Source organism: Erpetoichthys calabaricus, chromosome 7, assembly GCF_900747795.2.
Source record: "Erpetoichthys calabaricus chromosome 7, fErpCal1.3, whole genome shotgun sequence".
NCBI classification, from domain to species: Eukaryota; Metazoa; Chordata; class Cladistia; order Polypteriformes; family Polypteridae; genus Erpetoichthys; species Erpetoichthys calabaricus.
Window position 1 is genome coordinate 26,774 of NC_041400.2, and position 24,986 is coordinate 51,759.

Genomic DNA, 24,986 nt, shown 5'->3' on the forward strand with positions numbered 1-24,986 from the left:
ATAAAATAGATTTGATTTACAATAAAACAAAAGCAGATTTGGCTATGACTTTTTTGGATTTCAAATGCCTACATGTTGTATTGTGCTCATTTGTTTAAAATGGCTACAGCTTAAGGTGCATTTAGTGATTCTTCTAAAATTAAAGCTGCTGGACAAGATCAATGCACGAATAATTGTATGAAACATTCCATTAGGTATGATATCTCTCATGTGCATGCTAAATATGCATCTCGATTAAAAACTCATTTGCTTTTCTAAACTCCACTGGATTTGAGGCTGTTTGAGAGGTTGTTCACATCGCCAGCTCTGACAAGGTGTCTCTCTGCGGTCTGTTCAGACACTTCAGTTCCATTAGACTGATGCTGCACTGGACTTTCACCGTCAGTAACCCTGAAAACAAACAAAACAATGTCAGACGTCAACATGAAACCAAATCTGAGTTAAAAGCTTTGAGCTTCTTCATTTTTTTTGTGATCACATTTCTAGGACTCAAATGGATAGTCAGTGTTCTGTTTAATTCATATTGCACACAAGATTTATGCTTTGTGATACTTCTCATTCTGAAGAGCACCTCTTAAATATTACATCAGACTACACAGACCAATCCCAGAATTACAAGGTGCTGCCTTAAAATGAGTTGATATACTTACTATAACAGACTGAGACAACCTACTGAAAAAGGGGACATTGGAAATTAAATTGGATGTAAATATTACCATTTCATTTTTTTAGTACTATGGTAAATTAAAAATAAACATCACATCAGTTAAGCCATTTTGAATTTCAGTTTCTTTTGTCCTGTTTGCTTTACACTGAATTTGATGAAACTAAAGCTCATAAACGCTCTTAACATACTGTGCCATTTCCCATATTTGTAAAATTTCTCTTTTTCTTCTTTGTTTTACATATGAGAAACCAAAAACGTGTCTCTGTACAAATTCACATAATGGGCATAGGTTCTTGCAGTTTGAAAGTAAAAACTTCCTATATTTTCACATTTAAAAACCCTAACCCCCAAGACTTCCATACATGAGGTGAAGACATTAATCGTTGAAAGTCTCCCTATTGGTTTTAGTTTTTCAAATTCTAATAATGATGAGAAAGGTCATGATCCTAGAAGCTCTGTTGTCTGGGGCTTTATGCCCCTGGTAGGGCCACCCAAGGCAAACTGGTCCTAGGTGAGGGATGAGACAAAGTACGGTTCAAAACAACCTTCTATGATGAATAAAAAATTTGGACGCCGTTTTCCCTCGCCCGGACGCGGGTCACCGGGGCCTCCCTATGGAACCAGGCCTGGAGGTGGGGCTTGATGGTGAGCGCCTGGTGGCCGGGCTTGCACCCATGGGGCTCAGCCGGGCACAGCCCGAAGAGGCAATGTGGGTCCCCCTTCCCATAGGCTCACCACCTATGGGAGGGGCCAAGGAGGTCGGGTGCAGTGTGAGTTGGGTGGTGGCCGAAGGCGGGGACCTTGGCGGTCCGATCCTCGGCTACAGAAGCTGGCTCTTGGGACGTGGAATGTCACCTCTCTGAAGGGGAAGGAGCCTGAGCTTGTGCACGAGGTTGAGAGGTTCCGGCTAGATATAGTCGGACTCACCTCGACACACAGCTTGGACTCTGGAACCAATCTCCTTGAGAGGGGCTGGACTCTGTACCACTCTGTAGTTGCCCCCGGTGAGAGGCGCCGAGCGGGTGTGGGCATACTTATTGCCCCCCGACTTGGAGCCTGTACATTGGGGTTTACCCCGGTGGATGAGAGGGTAGCCTCCCTCCGCCTTCGGGTGGGGGGACGGGTCCTAACTGTTGTTTGTGCGTATGCACCGAACAGCATTTCGGAGTACCCACCCTTTAAGGAGTCACTAGAGGGGGTGCTAGAGGGCATACCTTCTGGGGACTCCCTCGTACTGCTGGGAGACTTCAATGCTCACGTGGGCAATGACAGTGAAACCTGGAAGGGCATGATTGGGAGGAATAGCCCCCCCGACCTGAACCCGAGTGGTGTTTTGTTATTGGACTTCTGTGCTCATCACGGATTGTCCATAACGAACACCATGTTCAAGTATAGGGGTGTTCATATGTGCACTTGGCACCAGGACACCGTAGGCCTCAGTTCGATGATCAACTTCGTGGTCGTGTCGTCGGACTTGCGGCCACATGTCTTGGACACTCGGGTGAAAAGTGGGGCGGAGCTGTCAACTGATCACCACCTGGTGGTGAGTTGGCTTCGATGGTGGGGGAGGATGCTGGTCAGGCATGGTAGGCCCAAACGTGTTGTGAGGGTCTGCTGGGAACCTAACCCTAACCCTAAACCCTGTCAGAAGTAGCTTCAACTCACACCTCCGGCAGAACTTCGACCACGTCCCAGGGGACATTGAGTCCAAATGGGCCATGTTCCGTGCCTCTATTTTTGAGGCGGCTGACCGGAGCTGTGGTCGTAAGGTGGTTGGTGCCTGTCGTGGCGGCAATCCCTGAACCCGTTGGTGGACTCCGGCAGTGAGGGATGCTGTCAAGCTGAAGAAGGAGTCCTACCGGTCCCTTTTGTCCTGTGGGACTCTGGAGGCAGCTGATAGGTACCGGCAGGCCAAGTGGAATGCGGCTTCGTGGTTGCTGAGGCAAAAACTCGGGCATGGGAGGAGTTTGGGGAGGCCATGGAGAACGACTTTCGGACGGCTTCGAGGAGATTCTGGTCCACCGTCCGGCGTCTCAGGAGGGGGAAGCAGTGCAGTGTCAACACTGTGTATGGTGGGGATGGTGCGCTGCTGACCTCGACTCAGGACGTTGTGGGTCAGTGGGGGGAGTACTTTGAAGACCTCCTCAATCCCACTAGCATGCCTTCCAATGAGGAAGCAGAGCCTGAGGTCACCGAGGTGGTCAAAAAACTCTTTGGTGGCAGGGCCCCGGGGGTGGATGAGATATGCCCGGAGTTCCTCAAGTCTCTGGATGTTGTAGGGCTGTCTTGGTTGACACATCTCTGCAACATTGCATGGACATCAGGGACAGTGCCTCTGGATTGGCAGACCGGGGTGGTGGTCCCCCTCTTTAAGAAAGGGGACCGGAGGGTGTGTTCCAACTACAGAGGGATCACACTCCTCAAACTCCCTGGAAAAGTCTATTCGGGGGTTCTGGAGAGGAGGGTCAGTCGGATAGTTGAACCTCGGATTCAGGAGGAACAGTGTGGTTTCCTGGTTGCGGAACAGTGGACCAGCTCTACACCCTTAGCAGAATCCTGGAGGGTGCATGGGAGTTCGCCCAACCAGTCTACATGTGTTTTGTGGACTTGGAAAAGGCGTTCGACCGTGTCCCTCGGGGAATCCTGTGGGGGGTGCTCCGGGAGTATGGGTTACTGGACCCCCTGATAAGGGCTGTTCAGTCCCTGTACGATCGGTGTCAGAGCTTGGTCCACATTGCCGGCAGTAAGTCAAACCCGTTCCCAGTGAGAATTGGACTCTGCCAGGGCTGCCCTTTTGTCACCCATGTTCTTCATAACTTTTATGGACAGAATTTCTAGGCACAACCAAGGTGTTGAGGGGGTCCGGTTTGGTGGACTCAGGATTGGGTCACTGCTTTTTGCAGATGATGTTGCCCTGTTTGCTTCATCAGGCCGTGATCTTCAGCTCTCTCTGGATTGGTTCGCAGCTGAGTGTGAAGCGGCTGGGATTGGAATCAGCACCTCCAAATCCGAGACCATGGTCCTCAGCCGGAAAAGGGTGGACTGCCCTCTGAGGGTTGGGAGCAAGATCCTGCCTCAAGAGGAGGAGTTCAAGTATCTCGGGGTCTTGTTCACGAGTGAGGGAAGAATGGAGCGTGAGATCAACAGGCGGATCGGTGCGGGCTCTGCATCGGTCTGTCGTGGTGAAAAAGGAGCTGAGCCATAAGGCAAAGCTCTCAATTTACCAGTCGATCTATGTTCCTACCCTCACCTATGGTCATGAGCTATGGGTAGTGACCGAAAGAACGAGAGCGCGAATACAAGCGGCTGAAATGAGTTTCCTCCGCAGGGTGTCTGGGCTCTCCCTTAAAGATAGGGTGAGAAGCTCAGTCATCCGGGAGGGGCTCAGAGTAGAGCTGCTGCTCCTCCGCATCGAGAGGAGTCAGATGAGGTGGCTTGGGCAATTGATCAGGATGCCTCCTGGACGCCTCCCTGGTGAGGTGTTCCGGGCATGTCCAACCGGGAGGAGGCCCCAGGGAAGACCCAGGACACACTGGAGGGACTATGTCTGCTGGTTGGCCTGGGAACGCCTCAGGATTCTCCTGGAAGAGCTAGAAGAAGTGGCCGGGGAGAGGGAAGTCTGGGTATCTCTGCTCAAGCTGCTGCCTCCGCGACTCAACCTCGGATAAGCGGAAGAGGATGGATGGATGGATGGATGAGAAAGGTTTTTATCGTGTCTCCATCCCATAGATTTCTCTCATGTCATGATCTTTGAAAATAAGGCATACACTAAAATGATGCTGGCAGGTATCCATTCATTTCAGCTCCACACTACAATTATATCTTTGGACTTGTATACATGGATTTACATTTGAGCCTTTTGTTGAGTCCTTTTTTTAAGATCATTAGAACAATCCATACAAGAACAGGCCATTCAGCCCAACAAAGCTCGACAGTCCAGTCCGTTTAATTCTTACAAAATAACATCAACTGGAGGTTTGAAAGTCCCTAAAGTTCAACTGTCCACTGCTTGGTCACTTCTTCCATGTGTCTATGAAGAAAAACTTTCTAACATTTCTGTGAAATTTATCTTTAACAAATTTTCAACTATCCCCCTTTGTTCTTGATGAACTCATTTTAAGCGATAGCCTTTTGAGGGTAGAATATGACAGGAAAGGGTAAACAAATATTGACCTAACTTCATGGTAAATAACATTGAATTCATGTTGAATGTCAATACCTCAAATGGAGTTGGGTCCAAATATCAAAAAAACAAAATGCTCTGCGCTATGACGTCATTCTATCCAACAGTTTACTCAGAACATTTGCTTCTTAGGCTGACCCTTCATTTAAAGTGATGGCATGTAAAGTATATAAGGCAGTTCTCTAGCAAACACTGAAAGGTAAAGTGACATTCACAGGATTGCATGTTGCAGTGTAATGCCTCATTGCTAGGCCATGGGTGTCAAACTACTGATGTTGGAGGATGTTGTACTCTTCTAGTCTTAATTTTAACTAACTTGCTTTTAAAACTTGAGAAACTTTTATTTCTCCATTTAATCATCTGCCAAACAATAACATGCAAAGCAATGCAGAATGTCATCCAAGTGACCAGAGCAGATCAATATTTTATTAGATCATAACTAATGCACTTGTAGCACTTCATTAATAAAGTATTAACAAATTCTGTTATGCTACTTTACACCTTTATAAAAAAAATATTCATCAGTTATCGATCTTTTTGTGGAATCTAAAGAAAAAAAAAATTATAAAGGGTTAATAGTTTAAAAATGACAAAAATTAAAGCAATTATAAGCTGTTCCTAAATTTTTATATCGAGACAGATATTGTATGATGGACACATACTGTACAGTTGGTACAAATGGTATCAAGTTATCTGGTCACCTGTTGGTGTATTTTGCATCTCTTTCTTGTTTACCTGATGATTAAGGAGAAATTAAACAATTAAGGGCTCTGAATCTTTAAGAGCAAATTAATTCAATTGTCCCATTAGCAATAATAACTTGTGACATTTTATACATGTTTTACACCCATTTAACCTTACATTTTAGATAATCAAATGAAAATGTGTGGAGTATCCCTAACAAATGATGACTTGACTTTACTTAATTTCTCAGAACAGGCTGAATTTGAACATATAGATTAAAAATTATGGCACTTGGTGCTGGCATGTGCACAATGTAACTCGACTCAATTTAGTTTATTTTTGTAAAGCACTTTTCACTGAATATCAAATCTTAATTGCTTCTTTCAACTCATCTTATCGATGCTGAAACAACCCATGATGTGGGGACCCTTAAGGCTTCAGCTGTTAAGCGTAATTCACAACATCATTCCAGGAATTTCCTAGTCTTGTGGCACAGAGCATGATCAACCTGAAGATGTCTGTGCTCAGATTCACTGCTACCATGATCAAACTACCAAACTCAGATAGCTGTTGCCATGAAAATGTTCAATGTTTGTGTCAGTGTACACATGGTTTACTGACGCAGCCATTGCTACACTTAGGGTAAAATTGTCAAATGGGTGAACCCTAAAGGGTTTGCTTATGTATCATAAGCTAATGCCACCATGCTTGGCGCCCACTACCATGACATGCTAACAGCTACATTCATTTCTAGTCCGGCCTATTCTCCTTCTGACATGACAGCTTGTTGATGCAAGCCCACCTGCTTAAATTAGCATCCTCTGTTTACAGGAAAACATTAGTCCAAGAGAAGGAACTCACAGCCATCATGTTGCTGCCATGATCAGTCAGTCTGCATTTAATATCACATTTTATACACACTGACAAAGCAAAAAATGATTTCAAAGGTCTCAGGAGCTAAAGATATTGTACGGTATGTACTTTTTGAAAAATGGTAATATTCAATTGAAGTTTTACTCATTAAAATGATATCCAATATAAAGACACAGCAATTCTAATTAAAATGATGGCCAGCGATGATATCCCTTTTCAGTTTGCCAAAGTACAGCTCAGAAATAATTCAAGAGTTTAAAGGAAACCTGACCATGAGATGTCCTTGACCTTACCACTAGTTATGGAGTAGCAAATCCAACAATGCTTCTCAGGGTCAGGGGTGGGATCCATCAATCAGCAGCCCCTGACTTTTTGCAAAGTCAGGGAACATGAAGCCACTTTCACCACGGTTGCTAGACCCATGGGGACCAATATCATCCTCATAGCCACTCCTGTCTGTGGCAGTGGTTGCATTGAAGTCACCCATGACCAGAGGAGTGTCACTTAGCGGGCACCCATCAACCACCAAGTGAAGCTGCGATTAAAATGTCTCCCTCACCTAGACATTGTAGCAGTAGAGCATATTAGTGCACCCTTGAACCCTCAGGTACCACTCCAAACACCCGGTAAAAGTACAATTATTATTTATTATATAATAATAATGTGCACCAAGCACTCTACACTCCTCACTACACATATAAGTACACTACAATCAATAATAAAGCACAATAATAATCACTATACTAATCCTCCACTCCCAGACGCGTTGCCACCCTTCCTCCCAGCTCAGCTCAGTGTCTGGGCTTTCCCATAGTCCATTTATACTCTCCGACCCAGAAGTGGTTCCAGCCCAGCAGTCCATGAGTCCTTATCCCTTCCGGGTCCGATTAAAAGTCCTTTTCTTCAACCCGGAAACACGTCGTTCCTTCTGGTCATATGATCATGACGTGTTTCCGGGTTATAGGGCATGCATAAGTCCTTGAGCCTCCCTGCAGCGTACTCTGGTGGGCCCCACAGTGTCCAGCAGGGTTGGGAATAAAAACTCCACTGTCCATAATTCCCTGCTGGTCTTTGGGGCACTCCCACGCCACAGGGAGGGCTCCATCTAGCGGCCTGGGGGTGCTGTCCGGGATAAACAGCCGGCCATCTCTCACAACATCAGTAGAACACTGAGACAACAGAAAAGGCACCCATAGAATGCCTTCATCTGAGTCTCATAATACACTCGTTGAAAGGAGTGACATTGGACACCATTGGAAGGAGCCGATTAGCCACAGCAACAGCTACTCCCTGAGTAAGACAGCATCAGAGAGACCAGACCAATAAAAAGTGTACCCAACTGGCAGTCCCAGGTCTGCGCACCTCAGAGACTGCCACCACTGAAATGCAGTTTACACAGTTCCTCCAATAGCTGGGATAGATGGTCTTCATGCCAGAGAGACAAGACGTTCCACATGCCTACCCAGATGGGCCACCTGAAACTGGGAACTGAGTGCTGCCATGCAGCGGGTGACACCTCAGCACCACACCAATTCAGATCCCCAACAAGTCTGACCCCATTGGCATTCTGGTGGTTTCAATTCCTCTGTGGATGAGGCTCCCAAGGGCTTTCCCTCATCTCCTTTGTAAGGCGAGCAGCCTTCCTGTTGGCAGCTGCAGCAGAGCTACTGCTACGGAGAGCAGAAAGGAGTCCTGTCTGCCGTTTTAAGAGCTGTGTGATGTTTTTATGGTGGCTGGAGTGCCAATCCTGCCATCAACCCCCACATTTTTTGCAGGTCTGTATGCAGTTTAACATCACACCCAAAACAAGATATTTTCAAATTCAATAATTTACAGTATTTCTTGTTGAGCGTTTTGCTTGTGATAGGAAAACAGTAACTTCTTAACCCCTTTTAGAAAAACCTGAAGATGTGCATCCCAAATTCCTCTGTAAAATTGTTTTGAATGTGTTTCAGTACAGTAATTCTGTCAAGCAGACATTCACCTGAGAGCTGCAAACACAGAGGAGGTCAAAGCCAGCTGTGTTGGCCAATCATATCCCAGTATTAGCGATTTGGTTTTTGAATGTTACAGCCTGTCCTTGGTTATATAGCACTTGGTAAGGATATTGAACAGGACTTTGACTAATTTTTCAAAAGTGACAAATATAAAGTTGAAAAAGATAAAGTGAGATTCAGCATGTAGACCATCATTATGTTCACCCTAAACCTAGAAGGCACACATTCCCTGAGCCGTATTGTAGATGCAGCATTCCAAAAAACAGACTGGTCCATTTGGTGGTTATATCTGTGTTCTTATGTTATCACTCTGTGTGTTATCACTCTGTCCTATTATCTGTCCAGTCCCTGTGCTGTCTTGTTCCTGTACAATGCCATTAGTTTGGTCAGAACCAATGCAGGCAGCATTAAGCTCAAGGCAGAAACAAGTCCTGTATGGGATGCCAGGCCATTGCAGAGCACACTTTCATACAAACTCAAACTCACTCAGGAACTCTACAGTTGAAAATCGATACAATATGGTGTGAGAGAAAAACCCTGTGCAAGCACATATAAACCCCACAAAATCCACCGAGGGAAGTGTCAGGCTGGGCTCTCAGAACATAAGAAAATCATTGATGATAGCAGACCACCCAGCTCATCATAGCTTGTCTGTCCCTATTCATCTCAATTCTGCCAAATTGCTAACTTATTCACCAGACCTATGGTTATCTGTGAGAAGGAAAAACTTTCTAATATTTGTGCAAAATTGTCCATAAGCAGCTCCTGTTTGTGTCCCATCTTTTTTGTTCATTTTAAAGAAACTGTAATCACCATTTTAATCATTTTAAATATATCTATCATATCATGTTTACGTATTCTTTGCTTAAACAGAAAAAGTTTGATTCTTTTCATCTTTCTTTATAGCAGTGCTGAACAATATAACACAATTCAATTTAAAAATGAAAGTCTTTCCATTCAAAGTATGTGCCTGTGTGTATAAATCGTTCTGCATGTGAATCTTAAAATTGCAGGCATGGAGAAAATGGGATAAATGCCTTCTAACAAATGGCCGTTCTTTGTAGCACCAAATAGGACTTTGTGTCAGAGGCATATCAGATGGGACCTGGCTGCAGTTCTGAGGACAGTGACAGAGAAGAGCAACTGAGAAGTTCTGTGCAGCTGTTAAGCAGAACATCTACTGAGAAGGACACTTTATCAAATAAGGATTGAAATGGGGCAGCTGCTATAATGTCGTTGTTTTAAATTTTAAATTACTGTTGAAATTGTCAAAGTATATGAGCAAAATTTTCAGGCTAAAAACCAGATCAAGTTAATAATGGACTCTAATGCTTGAGGTCCAAAAAGAAATAAAACAGGCATAAAAATGTGTTATAGTAGTAGTAGTCATACTGTCCTGTGTATTTGTCTTGGAATCAGCCAATCAACACAAATGTAGACATCGATTCATCCATCCATTCACTTCCTGAACCGGCTTATGGTGAAATATTTAGAACAATACAAATTGATCAGTAATAGATTTTTGCCTAGTAAAAGCAAGAATAAAAAAAGGAAAATATACTTAAAATGTAAAGAGAGTGTGAATTTGTACTTTTAACATTTCATATGTACTTGCACTAGGATTAAAGGTGTGAGAATGTGGAAGTGTAATTAATAAAGATGACTGCTAAGTGTACTGACTGAGGGGCCCACACAGTCACAAGCAGAGCTTCATTTAAAGACTGAATGCAGAAAGAAATTTGACAGGAACTGCAAACAGGAATGATAGAAATAATTATTAAGTCAAGGTCATTCATTATTTGAAAGTGAAAGAGAAGGGCAGACTCTCTAATGGGGTTACAACACTCTTAAGTTTTATATTTTTACTTAATTCTGTGATAGATTATATATTCTTTTTTTTTGCTAGTAATGTGTTATTTACTGTCTTTTACACATATGCTTATATTATTCAGTGTTTTTATATTGTATTTTGATGCATGATTAAGTAAATTTAAATCATTAATTCTAGAATTACAGTACTTCTAAGTTTTTCTGGTCTCACAAGTTCAGGAAGGATGAGTCTGCCTAGCAGTTTAATTGAAGCGTAAATCAGGCAGCAAGGGCATTAAGTCTGCACAGGTCTGTCAAAACTGGGTAGGACCTCTGGACCAAATTGTATTTCCAGGAGCCAGGCCAAGATGTCCAGAAGTGCAGGAAGCACCTTAAGGGCCTTGAGGCCATTGCCAACTCCAGGTTTCGCACCCCTAGCTCTACAAAAGAGAGATGGGTGACCTGGGTGTCTCCCCAGGCCTGGTCTTAGATACAGCTTTAGATGAAAATGAGAACAATACAATCTGTTCATGTCTTTGTTTGAATCCTTTCAAATGTCAAATAATTGATAGCTATAAAGGCACAGATAGATAGATAGATAGATAGATAGATAGATAGATAGATAGATAGATAGATAGATAGATAGATAGATAGATAGATAGATAGATAGATAGATAGATAGATAGATAGATAGATAGATAGATAGATAGATCTTTATTTCTTTCACGGTTAAAATTGAATTTTTTTAAATAAAATATAGACAATATTTTAACAACAACCAACCCCCTCTAGCCATCAAACATGCACAAATAATTCTTGAGTAAAGATAAGAGAGCAGTCATAGTCACAATGGCACATTTTAATATTGCCGTAGGAAATATAGAGCCCTAGTGATGTTTCTTGACGTACTTCTGCTGAATAATTCATTGTTTGAAGGTTCTCAATGCTAGTGTGTGACAGAGAGGACACGCAATGTTGTTCATGATGGCCTTCAGTATTGTCTCTATTATCCAACTCTTTTTCATTAATTATTTGAGGCATGTTTCTGGGTGGGTGCACTTACAAAGTAACTTATGCACCAATAAGATAAAAAAATTCAGTCAAATGATATTTGCTCGTTTCATTTTTATGTTTATATCAGCCATGTCATGTGCTGAGATTCTGTCTCTTTTAATGAGCTTATGACAGGCGTTTAAGAACCAGTTACTTCATTAAAAATTCAGTTAAATGAAGACACACACTATGCTGATATACTAAACAAACTCTGAATATCGATTAACAAGTGTGTGTCTTCTAATCGACATTAGTAGTCCTTTATTAAGAGTCCACAAAGCCCACTTGACATGGGTGTTAGGGGGGCATTTTCTTCTTGCCTGCTACAGTATATGATTGTAGGGCTGTCTGGCTTCAGGGGAAAAGGGAGGTAAAAAAACAAAACTTCAACATGAATCAGCAGCTGGGCCATGTGGGAAATACTGTCTGGTTAGTTTGTGAGGCTGCATTAGCTGAAATTCAGGCTGATACAGCAGACAAGTCTCATGAAGATGGAAGTGACTTTTATCATAAATTCTACATCGCACCACAACAGCTCACTGGTGTGGTATTATAATGGGCAGCACAATGGCACAGAGGCGAACAACTCCAGGAATCTGTGCTCAGCCAGGCTGTCCAGAGGTTGTACCTTCTCTTTCTGCTCATATCTCCTTGGCATCGCTGCCCTACGATGGACAAGGCTATTGCCCAGGATGTGTGCTGGTCTTGAACCATCTACTGCTAGCTGTGTTGAGTAACAATATGAATGGATGATGTTGCAGATTTGGCTGTTCAGATCAAGTTTGGATGGCTTTTTAAACCGTATGCTGTTTTAAGTAGTTGGGGCGGAGTGGTGGCTCTGAGGCTAAGGATCTGTGCTGGTATCCAGAAGGTTGCCGGTTCGAATCACAATTACTGCCAAAAGAGATCCTACTTTGATGGGCCCTTGAGCAAGACCCTTAACCTGTACAGTGGCTGACCCTGCGTTCTGACCCCAGGGGGTATGCGAAAACTAACAAATTCCTAATACAAGAAATTGTATAAGGTGAAATAAAGAACAAAAAAAAAATAAAAAGAGCACTTGATAAAAAAGCTCACTTGATAGACTGTTCACAAAATTATTCTGATATTTACTTCAACTATGTTTGAACATGATTCTAATGATTATGTTTCACATAATGAAAATATTTACGTTGGGCACAGTACATTCAAAATATTCTGAATTTTTCATTAATAATTAATATTTTTTAAACCTTGTTCTGTAGTTCAGCTGTTTCATGACTGAGACAAATTTCATTCTACAACATCAATTTATCTCTTATATAACCCAAAAATCACACAAGGACTGCTTCAATGTACTTTAACAGGCCTCGCTTTCTGACAGGGCCTCGAGTCCTTAAGAAGACAAGAAAAAAAAACTTTGTAGGGAGAAAAAAAATGGAAGACATCTTGGGATAGAGACCCCTGTCCCCTGCCAGGTAGGTTGGGCATGCAATGGGTGTCTTTAAATGGGCCAAAACACAAGCAAGTAACCCTCTTCACAGAGCTAGACAGCCAATCTATCATGTCTGCCTCAGAAATAAACACAACAGTACAAACGACTCTTCACCGAGTGCTCACTAAATACAAAACTATCACATATAAAAGATACAAATTTGTTTAAATACATCAAAATCGAAGTAGAAACTAACTAAATTAATAAACAACATTTTCTGTCCATCAGCTGATTCTAGATGCATTGTGAAAGAGGAATTGGACTCCAAACCTCTCAGTTTCAGGCTTCATGTGAATCTGAAATGAAAACTCAGCCCTGCTTTGAACAAACAACGGGCACTAAACTTTAATTCTCAAAAGGCTTCTTGTCATACCGATTATCTGCCAAGTCACGGCCAGTAACTGTGTTTTCATTGGATTCTTCATGCATCGTCTCACCAGCCTCACTGTCTTCGCAGACTTGAACTGCTATTAATCTTCTGGGAATAAAAACATTACAAACAGTACTTATGTCTGTCAATGGCCACACCATCTTTTTACACTGAGCCAGGATTAGAATTAAACTAATACTCTAAGTAACAAAAATTTCATCCTGAAAAGTTAATTTGCTACTTGTGAAAGTGCATCATTATGGAAAAGTTCATTACTGCCGATATGCAATCAGCATCCGGTCCTTTCCTCCATCTTTATTAATTGAAATTTTGATCTACTGTTAGTAAAGTGAAGAAATATCTGAAGAAGAATCTTTGACTAGCTTTAATTACTTAATCCAACTGTTCAATGTATCTGCAAAAAATTAGGAACAGCAATAAAAAACAAAAGTGATAAGACAATTAAACATAACTTACTTTTCAAAAAAGTACAAAGATTTTGAAAAAATAAAATCAAAATAGAGGGAATAAAAAAAATTATAAACAGAAGTAAGCAGTGAATTAGGAGTTTAGCAGCTGAAATGGAAATGTTCTCATTGTGGAAGAAGTGACTGGAGGAGGTCCCAGCACCACAGATACCCCTGGCCCTAAATAAGTACACCAAGGTAATATGGAGTTAGACTGCAGCCAACAGTCCGTATGTGAGCAGCATGCATTTTGTTAGCACGAGTTACATTTTGAGCGCGTATGCGAAGTTGGTTTTTTTTTTGGTCACATGATTTTTGGCAGGATTCTTGGACTTTACTGCCAAAATGATTTTGGTGCAGACACCGCAAAGCATGATCAAAGCATGTTCTCTTATCTACTAGGAGAAGTCAGTGCTAACCATCCAATCACAATGCACACCTCCTTCCTCACCTTCAAACGGGAATGTACATAATTAACTCCATGGCCCAGGACTCAGGGCTTATCCATCCCTCATCCTCATTTGTACTCTCCAAATGAAAGGGTCAGAACTAAACTAACCACTAGCTTCATTGACATTGTGCAGGTTTTTATTTTGGAATGCATATATTACGTCAGCTTGTCACTTCTAAGACTGACCCATCCATCCACCCATTTTTTTTTACACCTGTTTATCCAGAGCCAGGAAGTGGGAACCTATCAGTGCAAGCACTGGGCACAAAGTAGGAACAATCCCTGGACAAGGTGCCAGTCGTGACTCTTAATTTCTCCTTTCTGTTGTGAATTACTAACTATTCACAGTAGGCTGCACAATTAATTACATTTCAGCAAGGTTGTGTGGGACTGGAGCCTATTCGTGCAAGCACTGGGCAAAAAGCAGGAACGGACGGGACACCAGTCACTCTCAGGGTGAACACACTCACACACACAAACACACACCACACTAGGGCCAATTTAGCATTGCCATTCCACCCAGTTTGCACATCTTTGAACTAAGGGAAGAAATCTGGAGCACCTGGAGAAAACCCACATGCAGAACCTTCGCATGGAGGACCCAGGACATGAAACATGGTCTCCTTACTGTGAGGCAGCAGTGCCAGCACTGCACCACAATGCCACCCTTATGTCATCTCAATTACCAAATTCTGTTCCTATAGATGCTGTGCAGTGAATTACATCAGATTCCCTTTCCAGCAGATGCAAATACAGTGCAGCACAAAGAGCTGATGATTAACCTTCAACACTTGGCACAAGCTAGAAATCAGTCCTGGACATGGGGTCAGTTCATCACAGGGCACCTTCACACACCTGTGCTCGTTCTCATGGGGCCAATTTAGAGCAGCCAGATAGGCAGGAAACAGCCCTTCACAAGGTGCCTGCTTTCTCAAAGTGATTTGTTTTCAGGTTGTTTGATATCTTTCATTAGCCATTAAATCTTCTGCAAGTTAAGCTAATCCGCTAATCCATTTTCTTACTTTGTTTATCAAGGGTAGGGTCACAAGGCAGCTGGAGTCGATCTCTGCAATCATTGCCCTCATGACAGGAACGAGATCTGGACAAGGCAGCAGTCCATTTCAGTGTGAACACACACACACTTATTAAACTTGTTTTGTGGAAACCAAGATTGCACGTGATGCTGTAGATGAGGCTTCACTGGTGTGGTTGGACATTCACTTTTATGAGAACAGCCATTCAGTCCAGTTAGCTTACCAATCCTATTCATCATGATTCTCGAAAATAATGTTGAGTCGAGATCTGAAGGTCTATACAGTTTTACTGACAACTACACTACTTGGTCACTTACTCCATTGTGTTAATGGTTCTTTGGGTGAAGGAAAACTTTGCCACAGGTAACTTTTGGAGAAATGTAATCAATTTTTACCTTTGTCTGTATGTCCTTGTTAATTTATTTTAAAGCAAGGAAGTAACAGCAGAGATCCACTGTAGTAATTCCCTTTATAGTTCTGAACACTCCAGTCATGTCACCTCTTAATCTGCAGGTTCATTTCCCTCTGCCTTTCCTAGAAGTCCAAGGCACAGACCTCTCACTCTGAAATCACCCTACTTGTTCTTTGCTGGACTTTCTCTAGCGCTGCTATGTCTTTTTTTATAATATGGAGCCATAGTCCTCCGGGTGCAACCTCAATTAGTGTATTATATAAAATTAAGCATATCCTCCATTTACTTATACTTTACTCATCATGCTGAATAGCAAAACATTCTATTAAAATTCTTGATCATTTTCTGTCCACTGTCTTGATGTAGACAGTGAGGACTCCTCAGTGATTCCCAGTTACTTTTCATATTGTGTTCACACCTTCCATTATGGATTTAAAGCACCTTTTCCTACATTTACTTACATTAAATATCGCCATCCACAAAACTGCGTGCTGCCCAAGTCCCCCTGTAATAATTCTGCATTACCTGCCCTTCAGCCTTGTTGGTTTCACCTGCAAACTTAACCAGCTTGTTCTTTATATTTTTCACCAGGTAGCTTGTGAATTTGAAAAAGAACAGCGGCCCCAGCACTGACCTCTGCTGGACACCATGTTTACCATCACCTCATTGTGAAGAGGTCAACCTCTCCATAAATCTTTGCTCTGGTGTTTAAGTGTCTTTTGTACCCACCTGCAACTCTACCCTGAATCCAAACTTCTTTTAGCTTGATCCCTAACCTCTCCTGTGGTATCTTAGAAAAAGCCTCCTGAAAATCAAGGTAAATAAATTCATATTGTTGTGGCGTCTGTGCGGTGTGGGTAAAAAAACTGGTCCACAACAAAGATATCCATCAGGAAGCCTTTAATAATTAACTAAATGTTATCCAGAATTATTCAGCAATACATTTGCATTGAATTTAATGAAAAAGATGCTGCTTAACGAGTCATTGCTCCAGCTCAGAGTACGGAGCGCTTTTAGTGTGTGTCCATACACCAAGCCTGTGAGCAAACAACAACCAAAAAAACGCTCACTTTTCCTGTGCAGAACAACCAAGATAACTCACAAGATAAGTCATCCTGAACTTTAGAGCCATTAAAACAACAGCCCTGAACTTTTTCTGGTCAAACATGATGGGACACAGAAATTAGATTCCTGCCATTGTATATAAACAGAGGACAACCCCCAAGTCACATGATAACAACTAAACAGGTAAGCTAGCAACTATGAACAAAATGGCATTGGGCATAAAAAAATAAAAAATAAATAAAACAAACACACACACAGAAAATGGTGGTGACCAAAACTAAACACTAAGACGTGGTGTGAAAATGTCATATTGAGAATAAATTAATGACCAAGTCAGACGGTTCAAATGAATTAAAAAAAAAAAAAAACGTGGCAAATAACTTGTTGGAGAGGATACAATTTCAAGTCACCATCTAATTACAGTTTGTTAGATCTGCTCCTGTCCACGCTCGCAAATTGACTCAGTAAAAACAGAGTGATTCACTAATATGACAAGTAATTGTGACATTATTCTTAAGATGATTAGCATTCAACTGTGACAGGATTACAACTTATTTCTAAAACAGACTTTGGCTGCAGCAGATCCTACAAAAATGAAACAGCCAGAGAACAAAGAGACTCATCATTGCTCAAAAGTGCATCACTGTTTGCACACATAATGCCATTTTAACATAATTACATGGCAGAAGATTCAGCCATGGACGTTTAAAGGAAAAGAACATCCTAACCCTTAGAACAAATTCCCACTCTGATTAGCAGGAAACGTATTGAACATGCTTGCATATTCTATTTTAATGAGATTACCATATTGATGACATTATTCCTATTTTAGCCAATCATTTGTTCTTCTTCTCCAGAACACTGACAGCCTCTTTCATATAAAATAAGAAAACAAAGAGATGAACACAAAAATGGTAGAGCGAAGACTGCATCTCCTTCTAAGTTTATCCTTCCTTAACCCATCAGAAATGATATGCTGTCTTAACAGTTTCACCCAAAAACACACAGGAACACTAAACCGGCCAAGCACGGGATTTGTATCATCATGGATTCCAACTACTGCTAACATATGAGCAGAAAGGCTGCACTGCCCTTTGACCTTCTCTTAACATGGACTTACCATAATGACAAAATGTGACTTGAATTGCTATTGCAATGTTCTTGGATAGTGTCCTCTGTACTTTTGTCGCAAGCTGTTTGGACTTTCATGAATTAAATGATTTCTCCTTTGGTCTTCCTATAAGGAGCAACCTCCATCATCATCACTCTTAACACTTACAATTTTATGCTCATATTCTGAGTAGCTTTACAAAAACTGATGCACATTTCACAAAGAAGACATCAATACACAAATGTACAAATAGTAAAAGGAGATGATGGATTTCCAAGAGAATTCTTGTAAATATGAAGTATGGTGTTCACCTTCTAAATGAAAATGACATGCAGCTAGAGAAGTTTGTCTGAGTGAGCATTTATCTTTTTTCAACAGCATTATTGAAGTCTTCTAAAGGAAATCGCAATGTGAAATTGAAAAGAAAAAAAAGAACTAAGATAGCCGTGCATCAAAGAAGAGGACCGTCACACTTATGGCGAATAACAAGTTGGTCTGTCTGACTGCTCTTCTGTACTTTACATTGCTTTTCAGAATTCTATGTCTGTTGCATTTTGCTAAATTTCTCTATTTTTAATTTTTTTCTGAGAAATCAATCAGGAATCAAACTTCAAAATATTGATTACACATGACAGGAAACACTTAGCCAACACTGGCTTGGTCATTCTCCATATTCCAGTGGCCCATTTCTTCATCTCTCTGTCTACTCTCAAATGTCTGACTGTGTGTGTAAGCAGGCATCCCATCGAGGGGGATTACTGCTGTGCGTCCAATGCTGCCAGGATAAACTAGAAATCTCCACAACCCTACAATATAATTTGTAGATTCAGAAAATTGATAAATTGATCAAATGCTGACAGCTAGTACCCACAATAATCTGCTGCATTCACATGTCAAACATAAGACAAATCTTAAGCATTTGTGGCTCTGTTTTGCCCACGTTTTAGCATCTCACTCTCAGTCAGCCAATTTCAGTTATTCTTATTAAATTTGCTTGAGAATCAGACACCTGTTTAAAGGTACATACTTGCTGTTTTTTTTCTTGCTCTTCAAACAGTAGGCAGCCATAGCAAACGTGCCAACAGCTAACAGCACCGCCATAGAAATGAGTCCTGCCTTCCACGTATCCATTCCATAGGCAAACTTTTCTAAAAACGAAGAAAACAAAAAAAGGACAACCAGGTTTGCATGTCTCTCCATTACATGTGCCATTTCTTGGTTCCAAAGAGTGTCATTCACAATGGGAAGAGTCATCTGCTATTCACTGAATGTGCCATGCAAAGACTTGAACTTGACATTCCAACTTTTTTAAATTAGTTGTTTTATTTTCATGCTGCCCTTACAAAGCAATTCTTATTCACACATACATTAAGCCAAGCAAACAAACATACAACACATGTAACATGACGTCCAAAAGCACCCTGAATGACTCATGAGATTGAGACAGTGGAGATAAGTGGATTGTCAGTCACCAGAGGTGGTGTAGTCTCCAAGTAGGGACCTTCCAGGGTAAGTTAAAGTATAACAACTTGGTGGAGGTAACCACATTGGGCAGGGGTTCTCAGAGTCCAGGAACATCTGAGACTACCACAGAACATTTTAGATGGATGGGATTTGAAGACTCTAAGGCTATTTCTGTGTGTAGACATTATCAGTGTTACATGTTAAGGAATTCTTCATGGTGACATCAAAAGGACCATCTGGTCAGTGTAGAGAAAACTTAGGATTCAGAAGGTCTATTGAAAGCAAGAACACAAGTAAACAGAAGAAGAGAAACCAGATGTACAGTATTTTTAATAGTAATAGGAGGTGACAGAACGAGTGATCTGTGTATTACTGTGGCGTCAAAGTGCACAAGCCTCACTATTCATACTCTAAGATGGGCTGAAAATACAGGAGGTGAATCCAATGGAGCAGCAGGCTCTCTTTTCTTCTACAGTATATGCTGCATTTATCCTTGTGTTTTATCCTCCAGTTGTTCTCCTTTTTTAAAAAAAAAATATCTTTTATATACTCTTTTGGTTTACTAACCATTATTGGGATTTGAATAGTTCAAGAATGCCCTGTATCTTTCATAACAGTAATTCATGAGGTGGCAGATTATTCAGGAGTATTGACTGTAGAGCTATGCTTAAGTAAGGTTCAAGGCCAGAACATAGGCTCGCATGCAGTTCTGTGGTAAGATGGAAGTTAACTCGTGAAAAGGAAAAGAGAAAAGGATCAGGGGCCTCATGCATAACACCATGTGTAGAATTCACACTAAAACATGGCGTATGGACAAAAGCGGAAATATTCGTACGCACAAAAAAATCCAGATGCATAAATCTGTGCAAACGCCAACTTCCACGTTCTTCCACTACATAAATCTCGGTCAGCATGAAAAGTAACGCACATGCATGCGCCTGCTGTCCCGCCCCAACTCCTCCCAGAATTATGCCTCTTTGAATATGCAAATCAACATAAATAGCCCTTAAGCGCAGCCTTCTGTGAAAAAACAATGGCAAAAGCACGGGGGAAATAGAAGAATTTCAGCGAATACCAAGTGGAGGCAAAGGAAAAACGTACTATTTGTTGGTTTAAAAAGTGGGATAATCAACAAAAGGAAGTTGATTGAGTGACATAACGTGTCAGAGGGGAAAAAGCACGAAATGTCAACATTAATCTCAAAATTTCCACTTTAATCACATAATTTATTTTGTCATTAAAGTAGAGCATCATAAAATTCATCTTAAAATTGTTTAATTTACTAGTTTCTCAAATCCCATCGTAACTAAAGTAGCACATTAAATGCTTTGTTTTGTATTTGATCTTCTATGTGCTCTATGTGTGTGAATCACTACGTGCTCTTCCTCCGACAGGACACAGAATCCATTACATTCGTAATATTACAGCTCTCTGAATAATTCAAAAACTGAGATGTATACGTGATATCATTTTCATGATGACAGAAGTTAAACAATGTTATTAAACATGGGAACACGGTAGCGCAGTGATCATTCATGTCTCACACAAGATGCTTGCTGCGCCGTGCACGACCTTTGATGAAATACTTTATTGTAGCAGTATGGTCTCTTTCAATGTACTAACCTCCAATTCCTGTTCTTACTTTTCTTTCTCCAAATACCCAATTGCCACACAATCAGCTCTGTAATAGACGTTAAGCCATCTGTAAGCTTAGAATGCCGATTCTTCAAAACTTTTAAGGAACATTGAAATACCTTCGTAGTACGTGTTTAATTATTCTATCCATCTATCCATCCAGTGTCGCGTCAGCACCAGCAAGAATACAGCTAGAGGCAGGAACAATCCGTGAATGGAGCACCAGCGGCTCGTTAGCGCTGTTGCACCGTGTCCTCACATGTTTAACTATTAACAATATAGATTATTTAAATGAAGTTAAAGTTTTATCTGTCTAATATAATAAACATATTTTGCTACATTTCATCTTAAAAATGATATCGTCAACATATGTAAATATGCGCTTTATAAAGTGGCTCAGGTTGTGCAATATTATAAGTATCGCAAGTTTACAGTGAGGTAATTGTACTTATAAGTCCAAACAGTTGATTGAGTGTGTTTAGGGTTCTTGGGATGAAACTGTTTCTGAACAGCGAGGTCCATACAGGAAAGGCTCTGAAGCGTTTGCCATGTGAGAGCAGTTCAATAGATAGCATGGCTGAGGCAGCGTGTGCTTGATGCTGTATACTGATAATTCTCTTTCCAATCAGCTGCTGTACTGCTGTGATTCCCCACTCAGATACAGTGATATTAATACACCGAGTGGTGCAGTGAGAGTAATATGGAAAAAGATGATCTGCTGTGGCAACCCCTAACAGGAGCAGCTGAAAGAAGAAAAAGAAGGTGCAGTGAGAGTAACAACGCTAAAGCAGCTATGGTAATTAGAATAGTTTGACCATTCTGTGGACATTTATATTGTTACAGGTTAATTACAATGAGATGCCTTAAACAATATGCGGTTTATTTCAGTGTATATGATAAAGCTGCGTCAGGGATGTGGATCTAAAAAAGAAAGGGTAACCACACTGGAACAGCACTGCTTTGATGCTGGGTGACACCAGTTTGCAAAACCGAGCGGAGAACTTGTGTACGCCAGGGTTGGAACTACCGTGGAAATGTGCGTGGCTTTACTCCAAGTTTAAGTTTTATACATCGCAATTTGAGTGTGGAAACGTTCGTACGCAACATTTTTTTGCATACGCATCATTTATACATGAGGCCCCAGGAGAGGTTTGTAAAACCGGAAACTAGAAGGGGCCAAAACCGGCAGCACAAGAATAAGTGTGAGACAAAATGTAATTTGTGAAGCAAGAATTAAAGCTGAAGGAACCCAGCAGGTAGTTGTTAACCTGAAAGACTACTGGGTTTAGATGCACATGTTAAAGAATGGATGTTGTCCCTAGCGTGGGGAACATCACAATGAGCAACAAATGGAACAATGCCCGACACAACGACTCACTACACCATGGCAGTGCCTGTAGGAAATAAAAGTTTGGAAACAAGTCTAAAGGCAGGTACACATGCAGCAGCATTCTACAAGCCAACACAATTTAGGAAATTGTTTTTGTCTTTCACCTGCATATTTCCTTTTTAAATTCTTTTATCACACACAGTCTCTGTCTGAGCTCCATCTGGCCTGCTAGCTTGTGTCTGCTCTGACCACACATTATCTGTTCCACACCATGCCAACAAAATCAAAAATACAGAAGAAATAACAAGGAACAGAGCTATAACACCTAAATATGGTAGGCCAGCTTTCATCTCATAAAACTTTAGGAATTTATTTTTTGTTTATTTGTTTTTTTAGCAACATTCAGAACAAAATAGCAAGTAAGTGTATTATGATTAGAGCAGGAGAACAAAAAACAGCACTACAGCTATTACTTCATATGCCAGCCTCCACTCTCTGAGCAGCTGCCCGTCGGTTACTTCTGCTTACCATACCTGCCCTGAAACACATCATTAATGACAAAGCAACAAAGAAACATGAAGTTTTGTTTTCACCTGTGGCATTCAATGGACTTTGTGAAGCTGTGACGATCTTTAGATCGCTGGTTGAATTAGAAGCATCCAAGCCTGCTGCCGCCATTCTGTTCACAAAATTCACTAGAGGAGGCTCAGAAGTTTCTTGGTATCCATCCAAAGGAGATTCTTCTGGTGTTATAATTTCATTAAAGCTGTTGGATTCTTCACTGATTTCCTCATTCATCTTATTACTTTCTTCTTGTAAATGAAAGATTACAGGGACATGGGCATCTGTAGTGGGTGAAGTGCCACCTGGAACGAGAAATATCATTACAAAAATTGGTCAAAGGAGATGAAGATCCACTGCCACTAAAGAAGCAGATTTGCATCCTTGAAGAAACTGTCATAAAAGAAAAACATGAATGGACTTCAAAGGTCAATTTGCATGATGAGTGTAGTTTAATATCATTTACCTATTGATTTGTATAAAATGAAAGGGCATGTTTATTTCATTAATAATAAGACTAGGTGAAGAAGTCCTTCACTTGGACCCAATGGATGCAAGCGTCTGAACAGAAGCTGTGCTGGAGTGAGAGGGACTCATTGTACGGTTGTCAGCCGACTAGCTGCAATGGTGACACCACCTGTTACTGACTGTGGCCATCATCCAGAAGAGTGAGACCTGAAAGGGTTAAGTGTGTCAGCTGTGCATGTGCCACGTTAAACAGCAACTTTAAAGTGACCAGGTGTGGTCGAGTGGAGTTGTGCGCATGAATATTCTGTGCGGTGGAAGACATTAATTCATGCCTTCTTTTCAGTCCTGCTGTGATCTTTTTGCTCCTCTAAACTCCATAATGGAAAAAGTTCATAAAATAAATGGTTTGCTGATTCTTAATGTCCTCCACATATGTGAGTGTGCCCTACAATACAAATCCCATTCAGGGTTGATTCTTCCCTTGCATCATCCATTGTTGCTGGGACAGGCACCAGCAACCCACAACACTAAACTTAATCAGCAGGTTAGAAAATGGACAGAAGGGTGGACAGATGGAGTCCAATTAACATGTCAAGTATGAAGGTCACAACAGCGTTTCTTACTCATTTAACCCTTTGGAAAGCTTCTGACGGCTGCCATTTCTCTGTATCTTAAAATCCTGCCATTCAACATTTTAGTGGAGCTCATCATGCAGCTCTGAGGAGGCTCACCTGATGCTGTGCTGCATCCTTGACTGACTATGTCTACACGGAACTGCATCAAAGAGGAGTCTCATCTGCTACCTAGTGGAGTTTGTTCTTACAGGTGCCATATAAAATAACAATTGACTATGTATGAGAGATGAGCAGCCAGATGTGAACCAGACAATGCATTTGTGTTCATTCTCATTCAAGGGTGTGTCTCATTAACATCAAAGACAAACTCCTTTCCACCCAGAATTGTTTCACCTAAAATGCATTACGTTTACTTTGTGATACAAAGTGCTGGGATCCAAAAGCACAGTGTAGTAGTACAGCATAAAATGTAAAACACATACATACTGTTAGGTGCATGTGGCACAGCACCGTACCTCTCTGCAGGGCATCAGACTCCGCCGATGTCACGCTGAACTGTTCTTGAGTGTTTAAAGTAGCCTCCGTTTTGGATTGCCTTATCACCATCGTAGCTGCAGTTGTCCAAGTAGATTCCATAGAAAGTTCAGAAGTTATATTTTCTGAGGCTACAACAAATGATAAGAATATGTAATCCACCTGATTAAGTGGTGGCAGGGAATATGAAATAAAAAGAGCCAATAAAAGACATGCCAAAAAATAAAGTCATAGAAAAGTAATAAAGCATGCATGGCAGGCTCAGCATTAGTACTTACATTCTGAATTGCATAAAGTAAAAACTGAGATGCACGCAAGCACATAAATATAAAAGAGCTTCCTTGTCTCCATATTCACTCCGGATCGATTCTTCGACCAGTGTCCCTTTGAAAGAAACAAGAAGACACGGATATCAGGGCGGCAGAAAGATGAAACCTGACTCCTGTGCAAATTGGGTACTCCAATATAGCAAGTAAGAGACGCTTTAGAAAAGTCACAGCTTTGTGTCAAATGGTTCACCAAGAGTCATAAGCAGGTCAGAAGAAGGTCACTGGTATGTCACAAGCACACTTCAAATCTTTTAATAGCAATTACACATAAACTTTTGACAAAATTCTGCAGTTAACATGCTAAATTGGGCAACAGCAACAGAAGCGTTGGAGCCATGACAAAGGGAGCCCAAATCACAAATGTGTGGGGAGAGGGTCAGCAGTCCTCAGGTGTCAACTCTGTAAAGTACTAACAGCCTGGTGCGAGCTCAGCTGACAGG

At 41.3% G+C, this 24,986-nt stretch overlaps 1 protein-coding gene across 2 annotated transcripts; it reads right to left on the minus strand.

The window, feature by feature from the left end:
- Positions 1-24,713, minus strand: LOC114654118 (uncharacterized). 2 transcript variants are annotated; one of them, XM_028804537.2, is made up of 6 exons: positions 24,496-24,713; positions 24,199-24,348; positions 22,673-22,945; positions 18,678-18,798; positions 13,114-13,218; positions 1-390 (listed from the first exon to the last, which is right to left on the minus strand). In XM_028804537.2, the coding sequence occupies exons 1-6, from the start codon at positions 24,566-24,568 to the stop codon at positions 255-257; spliced, it is 858 nt and encodes a 285-aa protein (XP_028660370.2). In that variant the 5' UTR covers positions 24,569-24,713; the 3' UTR covers positions 1-254. The 2 variants fall into 2 exon arrangements, with proteins under 2 accessions (XP_028660370.2, XP_051785798.1); XM_051929838.1 differs by lacking the exon at positions 13,114-13,218.
- Positions 24,714-24,986: the final 273 nt, after the last annotated feature.

Coding starts and splice junctions, on each gene's coding strand:
- LOC114654118 (XM_028804537.2), bottom strand. CDS start 24,568: ATGGAGACAAGGAAGCTCTTTTATATTTATGTGCTTGCGTGCATCTCA. Junction 22,946..24,198: donor GTCTGATGCCCTGCAGAGAG/GTACGGTGCTGT, acceptor TTCTCGTTCCAG/GTGGCACTTCACCCACTACA. Junction 391..13,113: donor CGTGACTTGGCAGATAATCG/GTATGACAAGAA, acceptor GTTTGTTTTCAG/GGTTACTGACGGTGAAAGTC.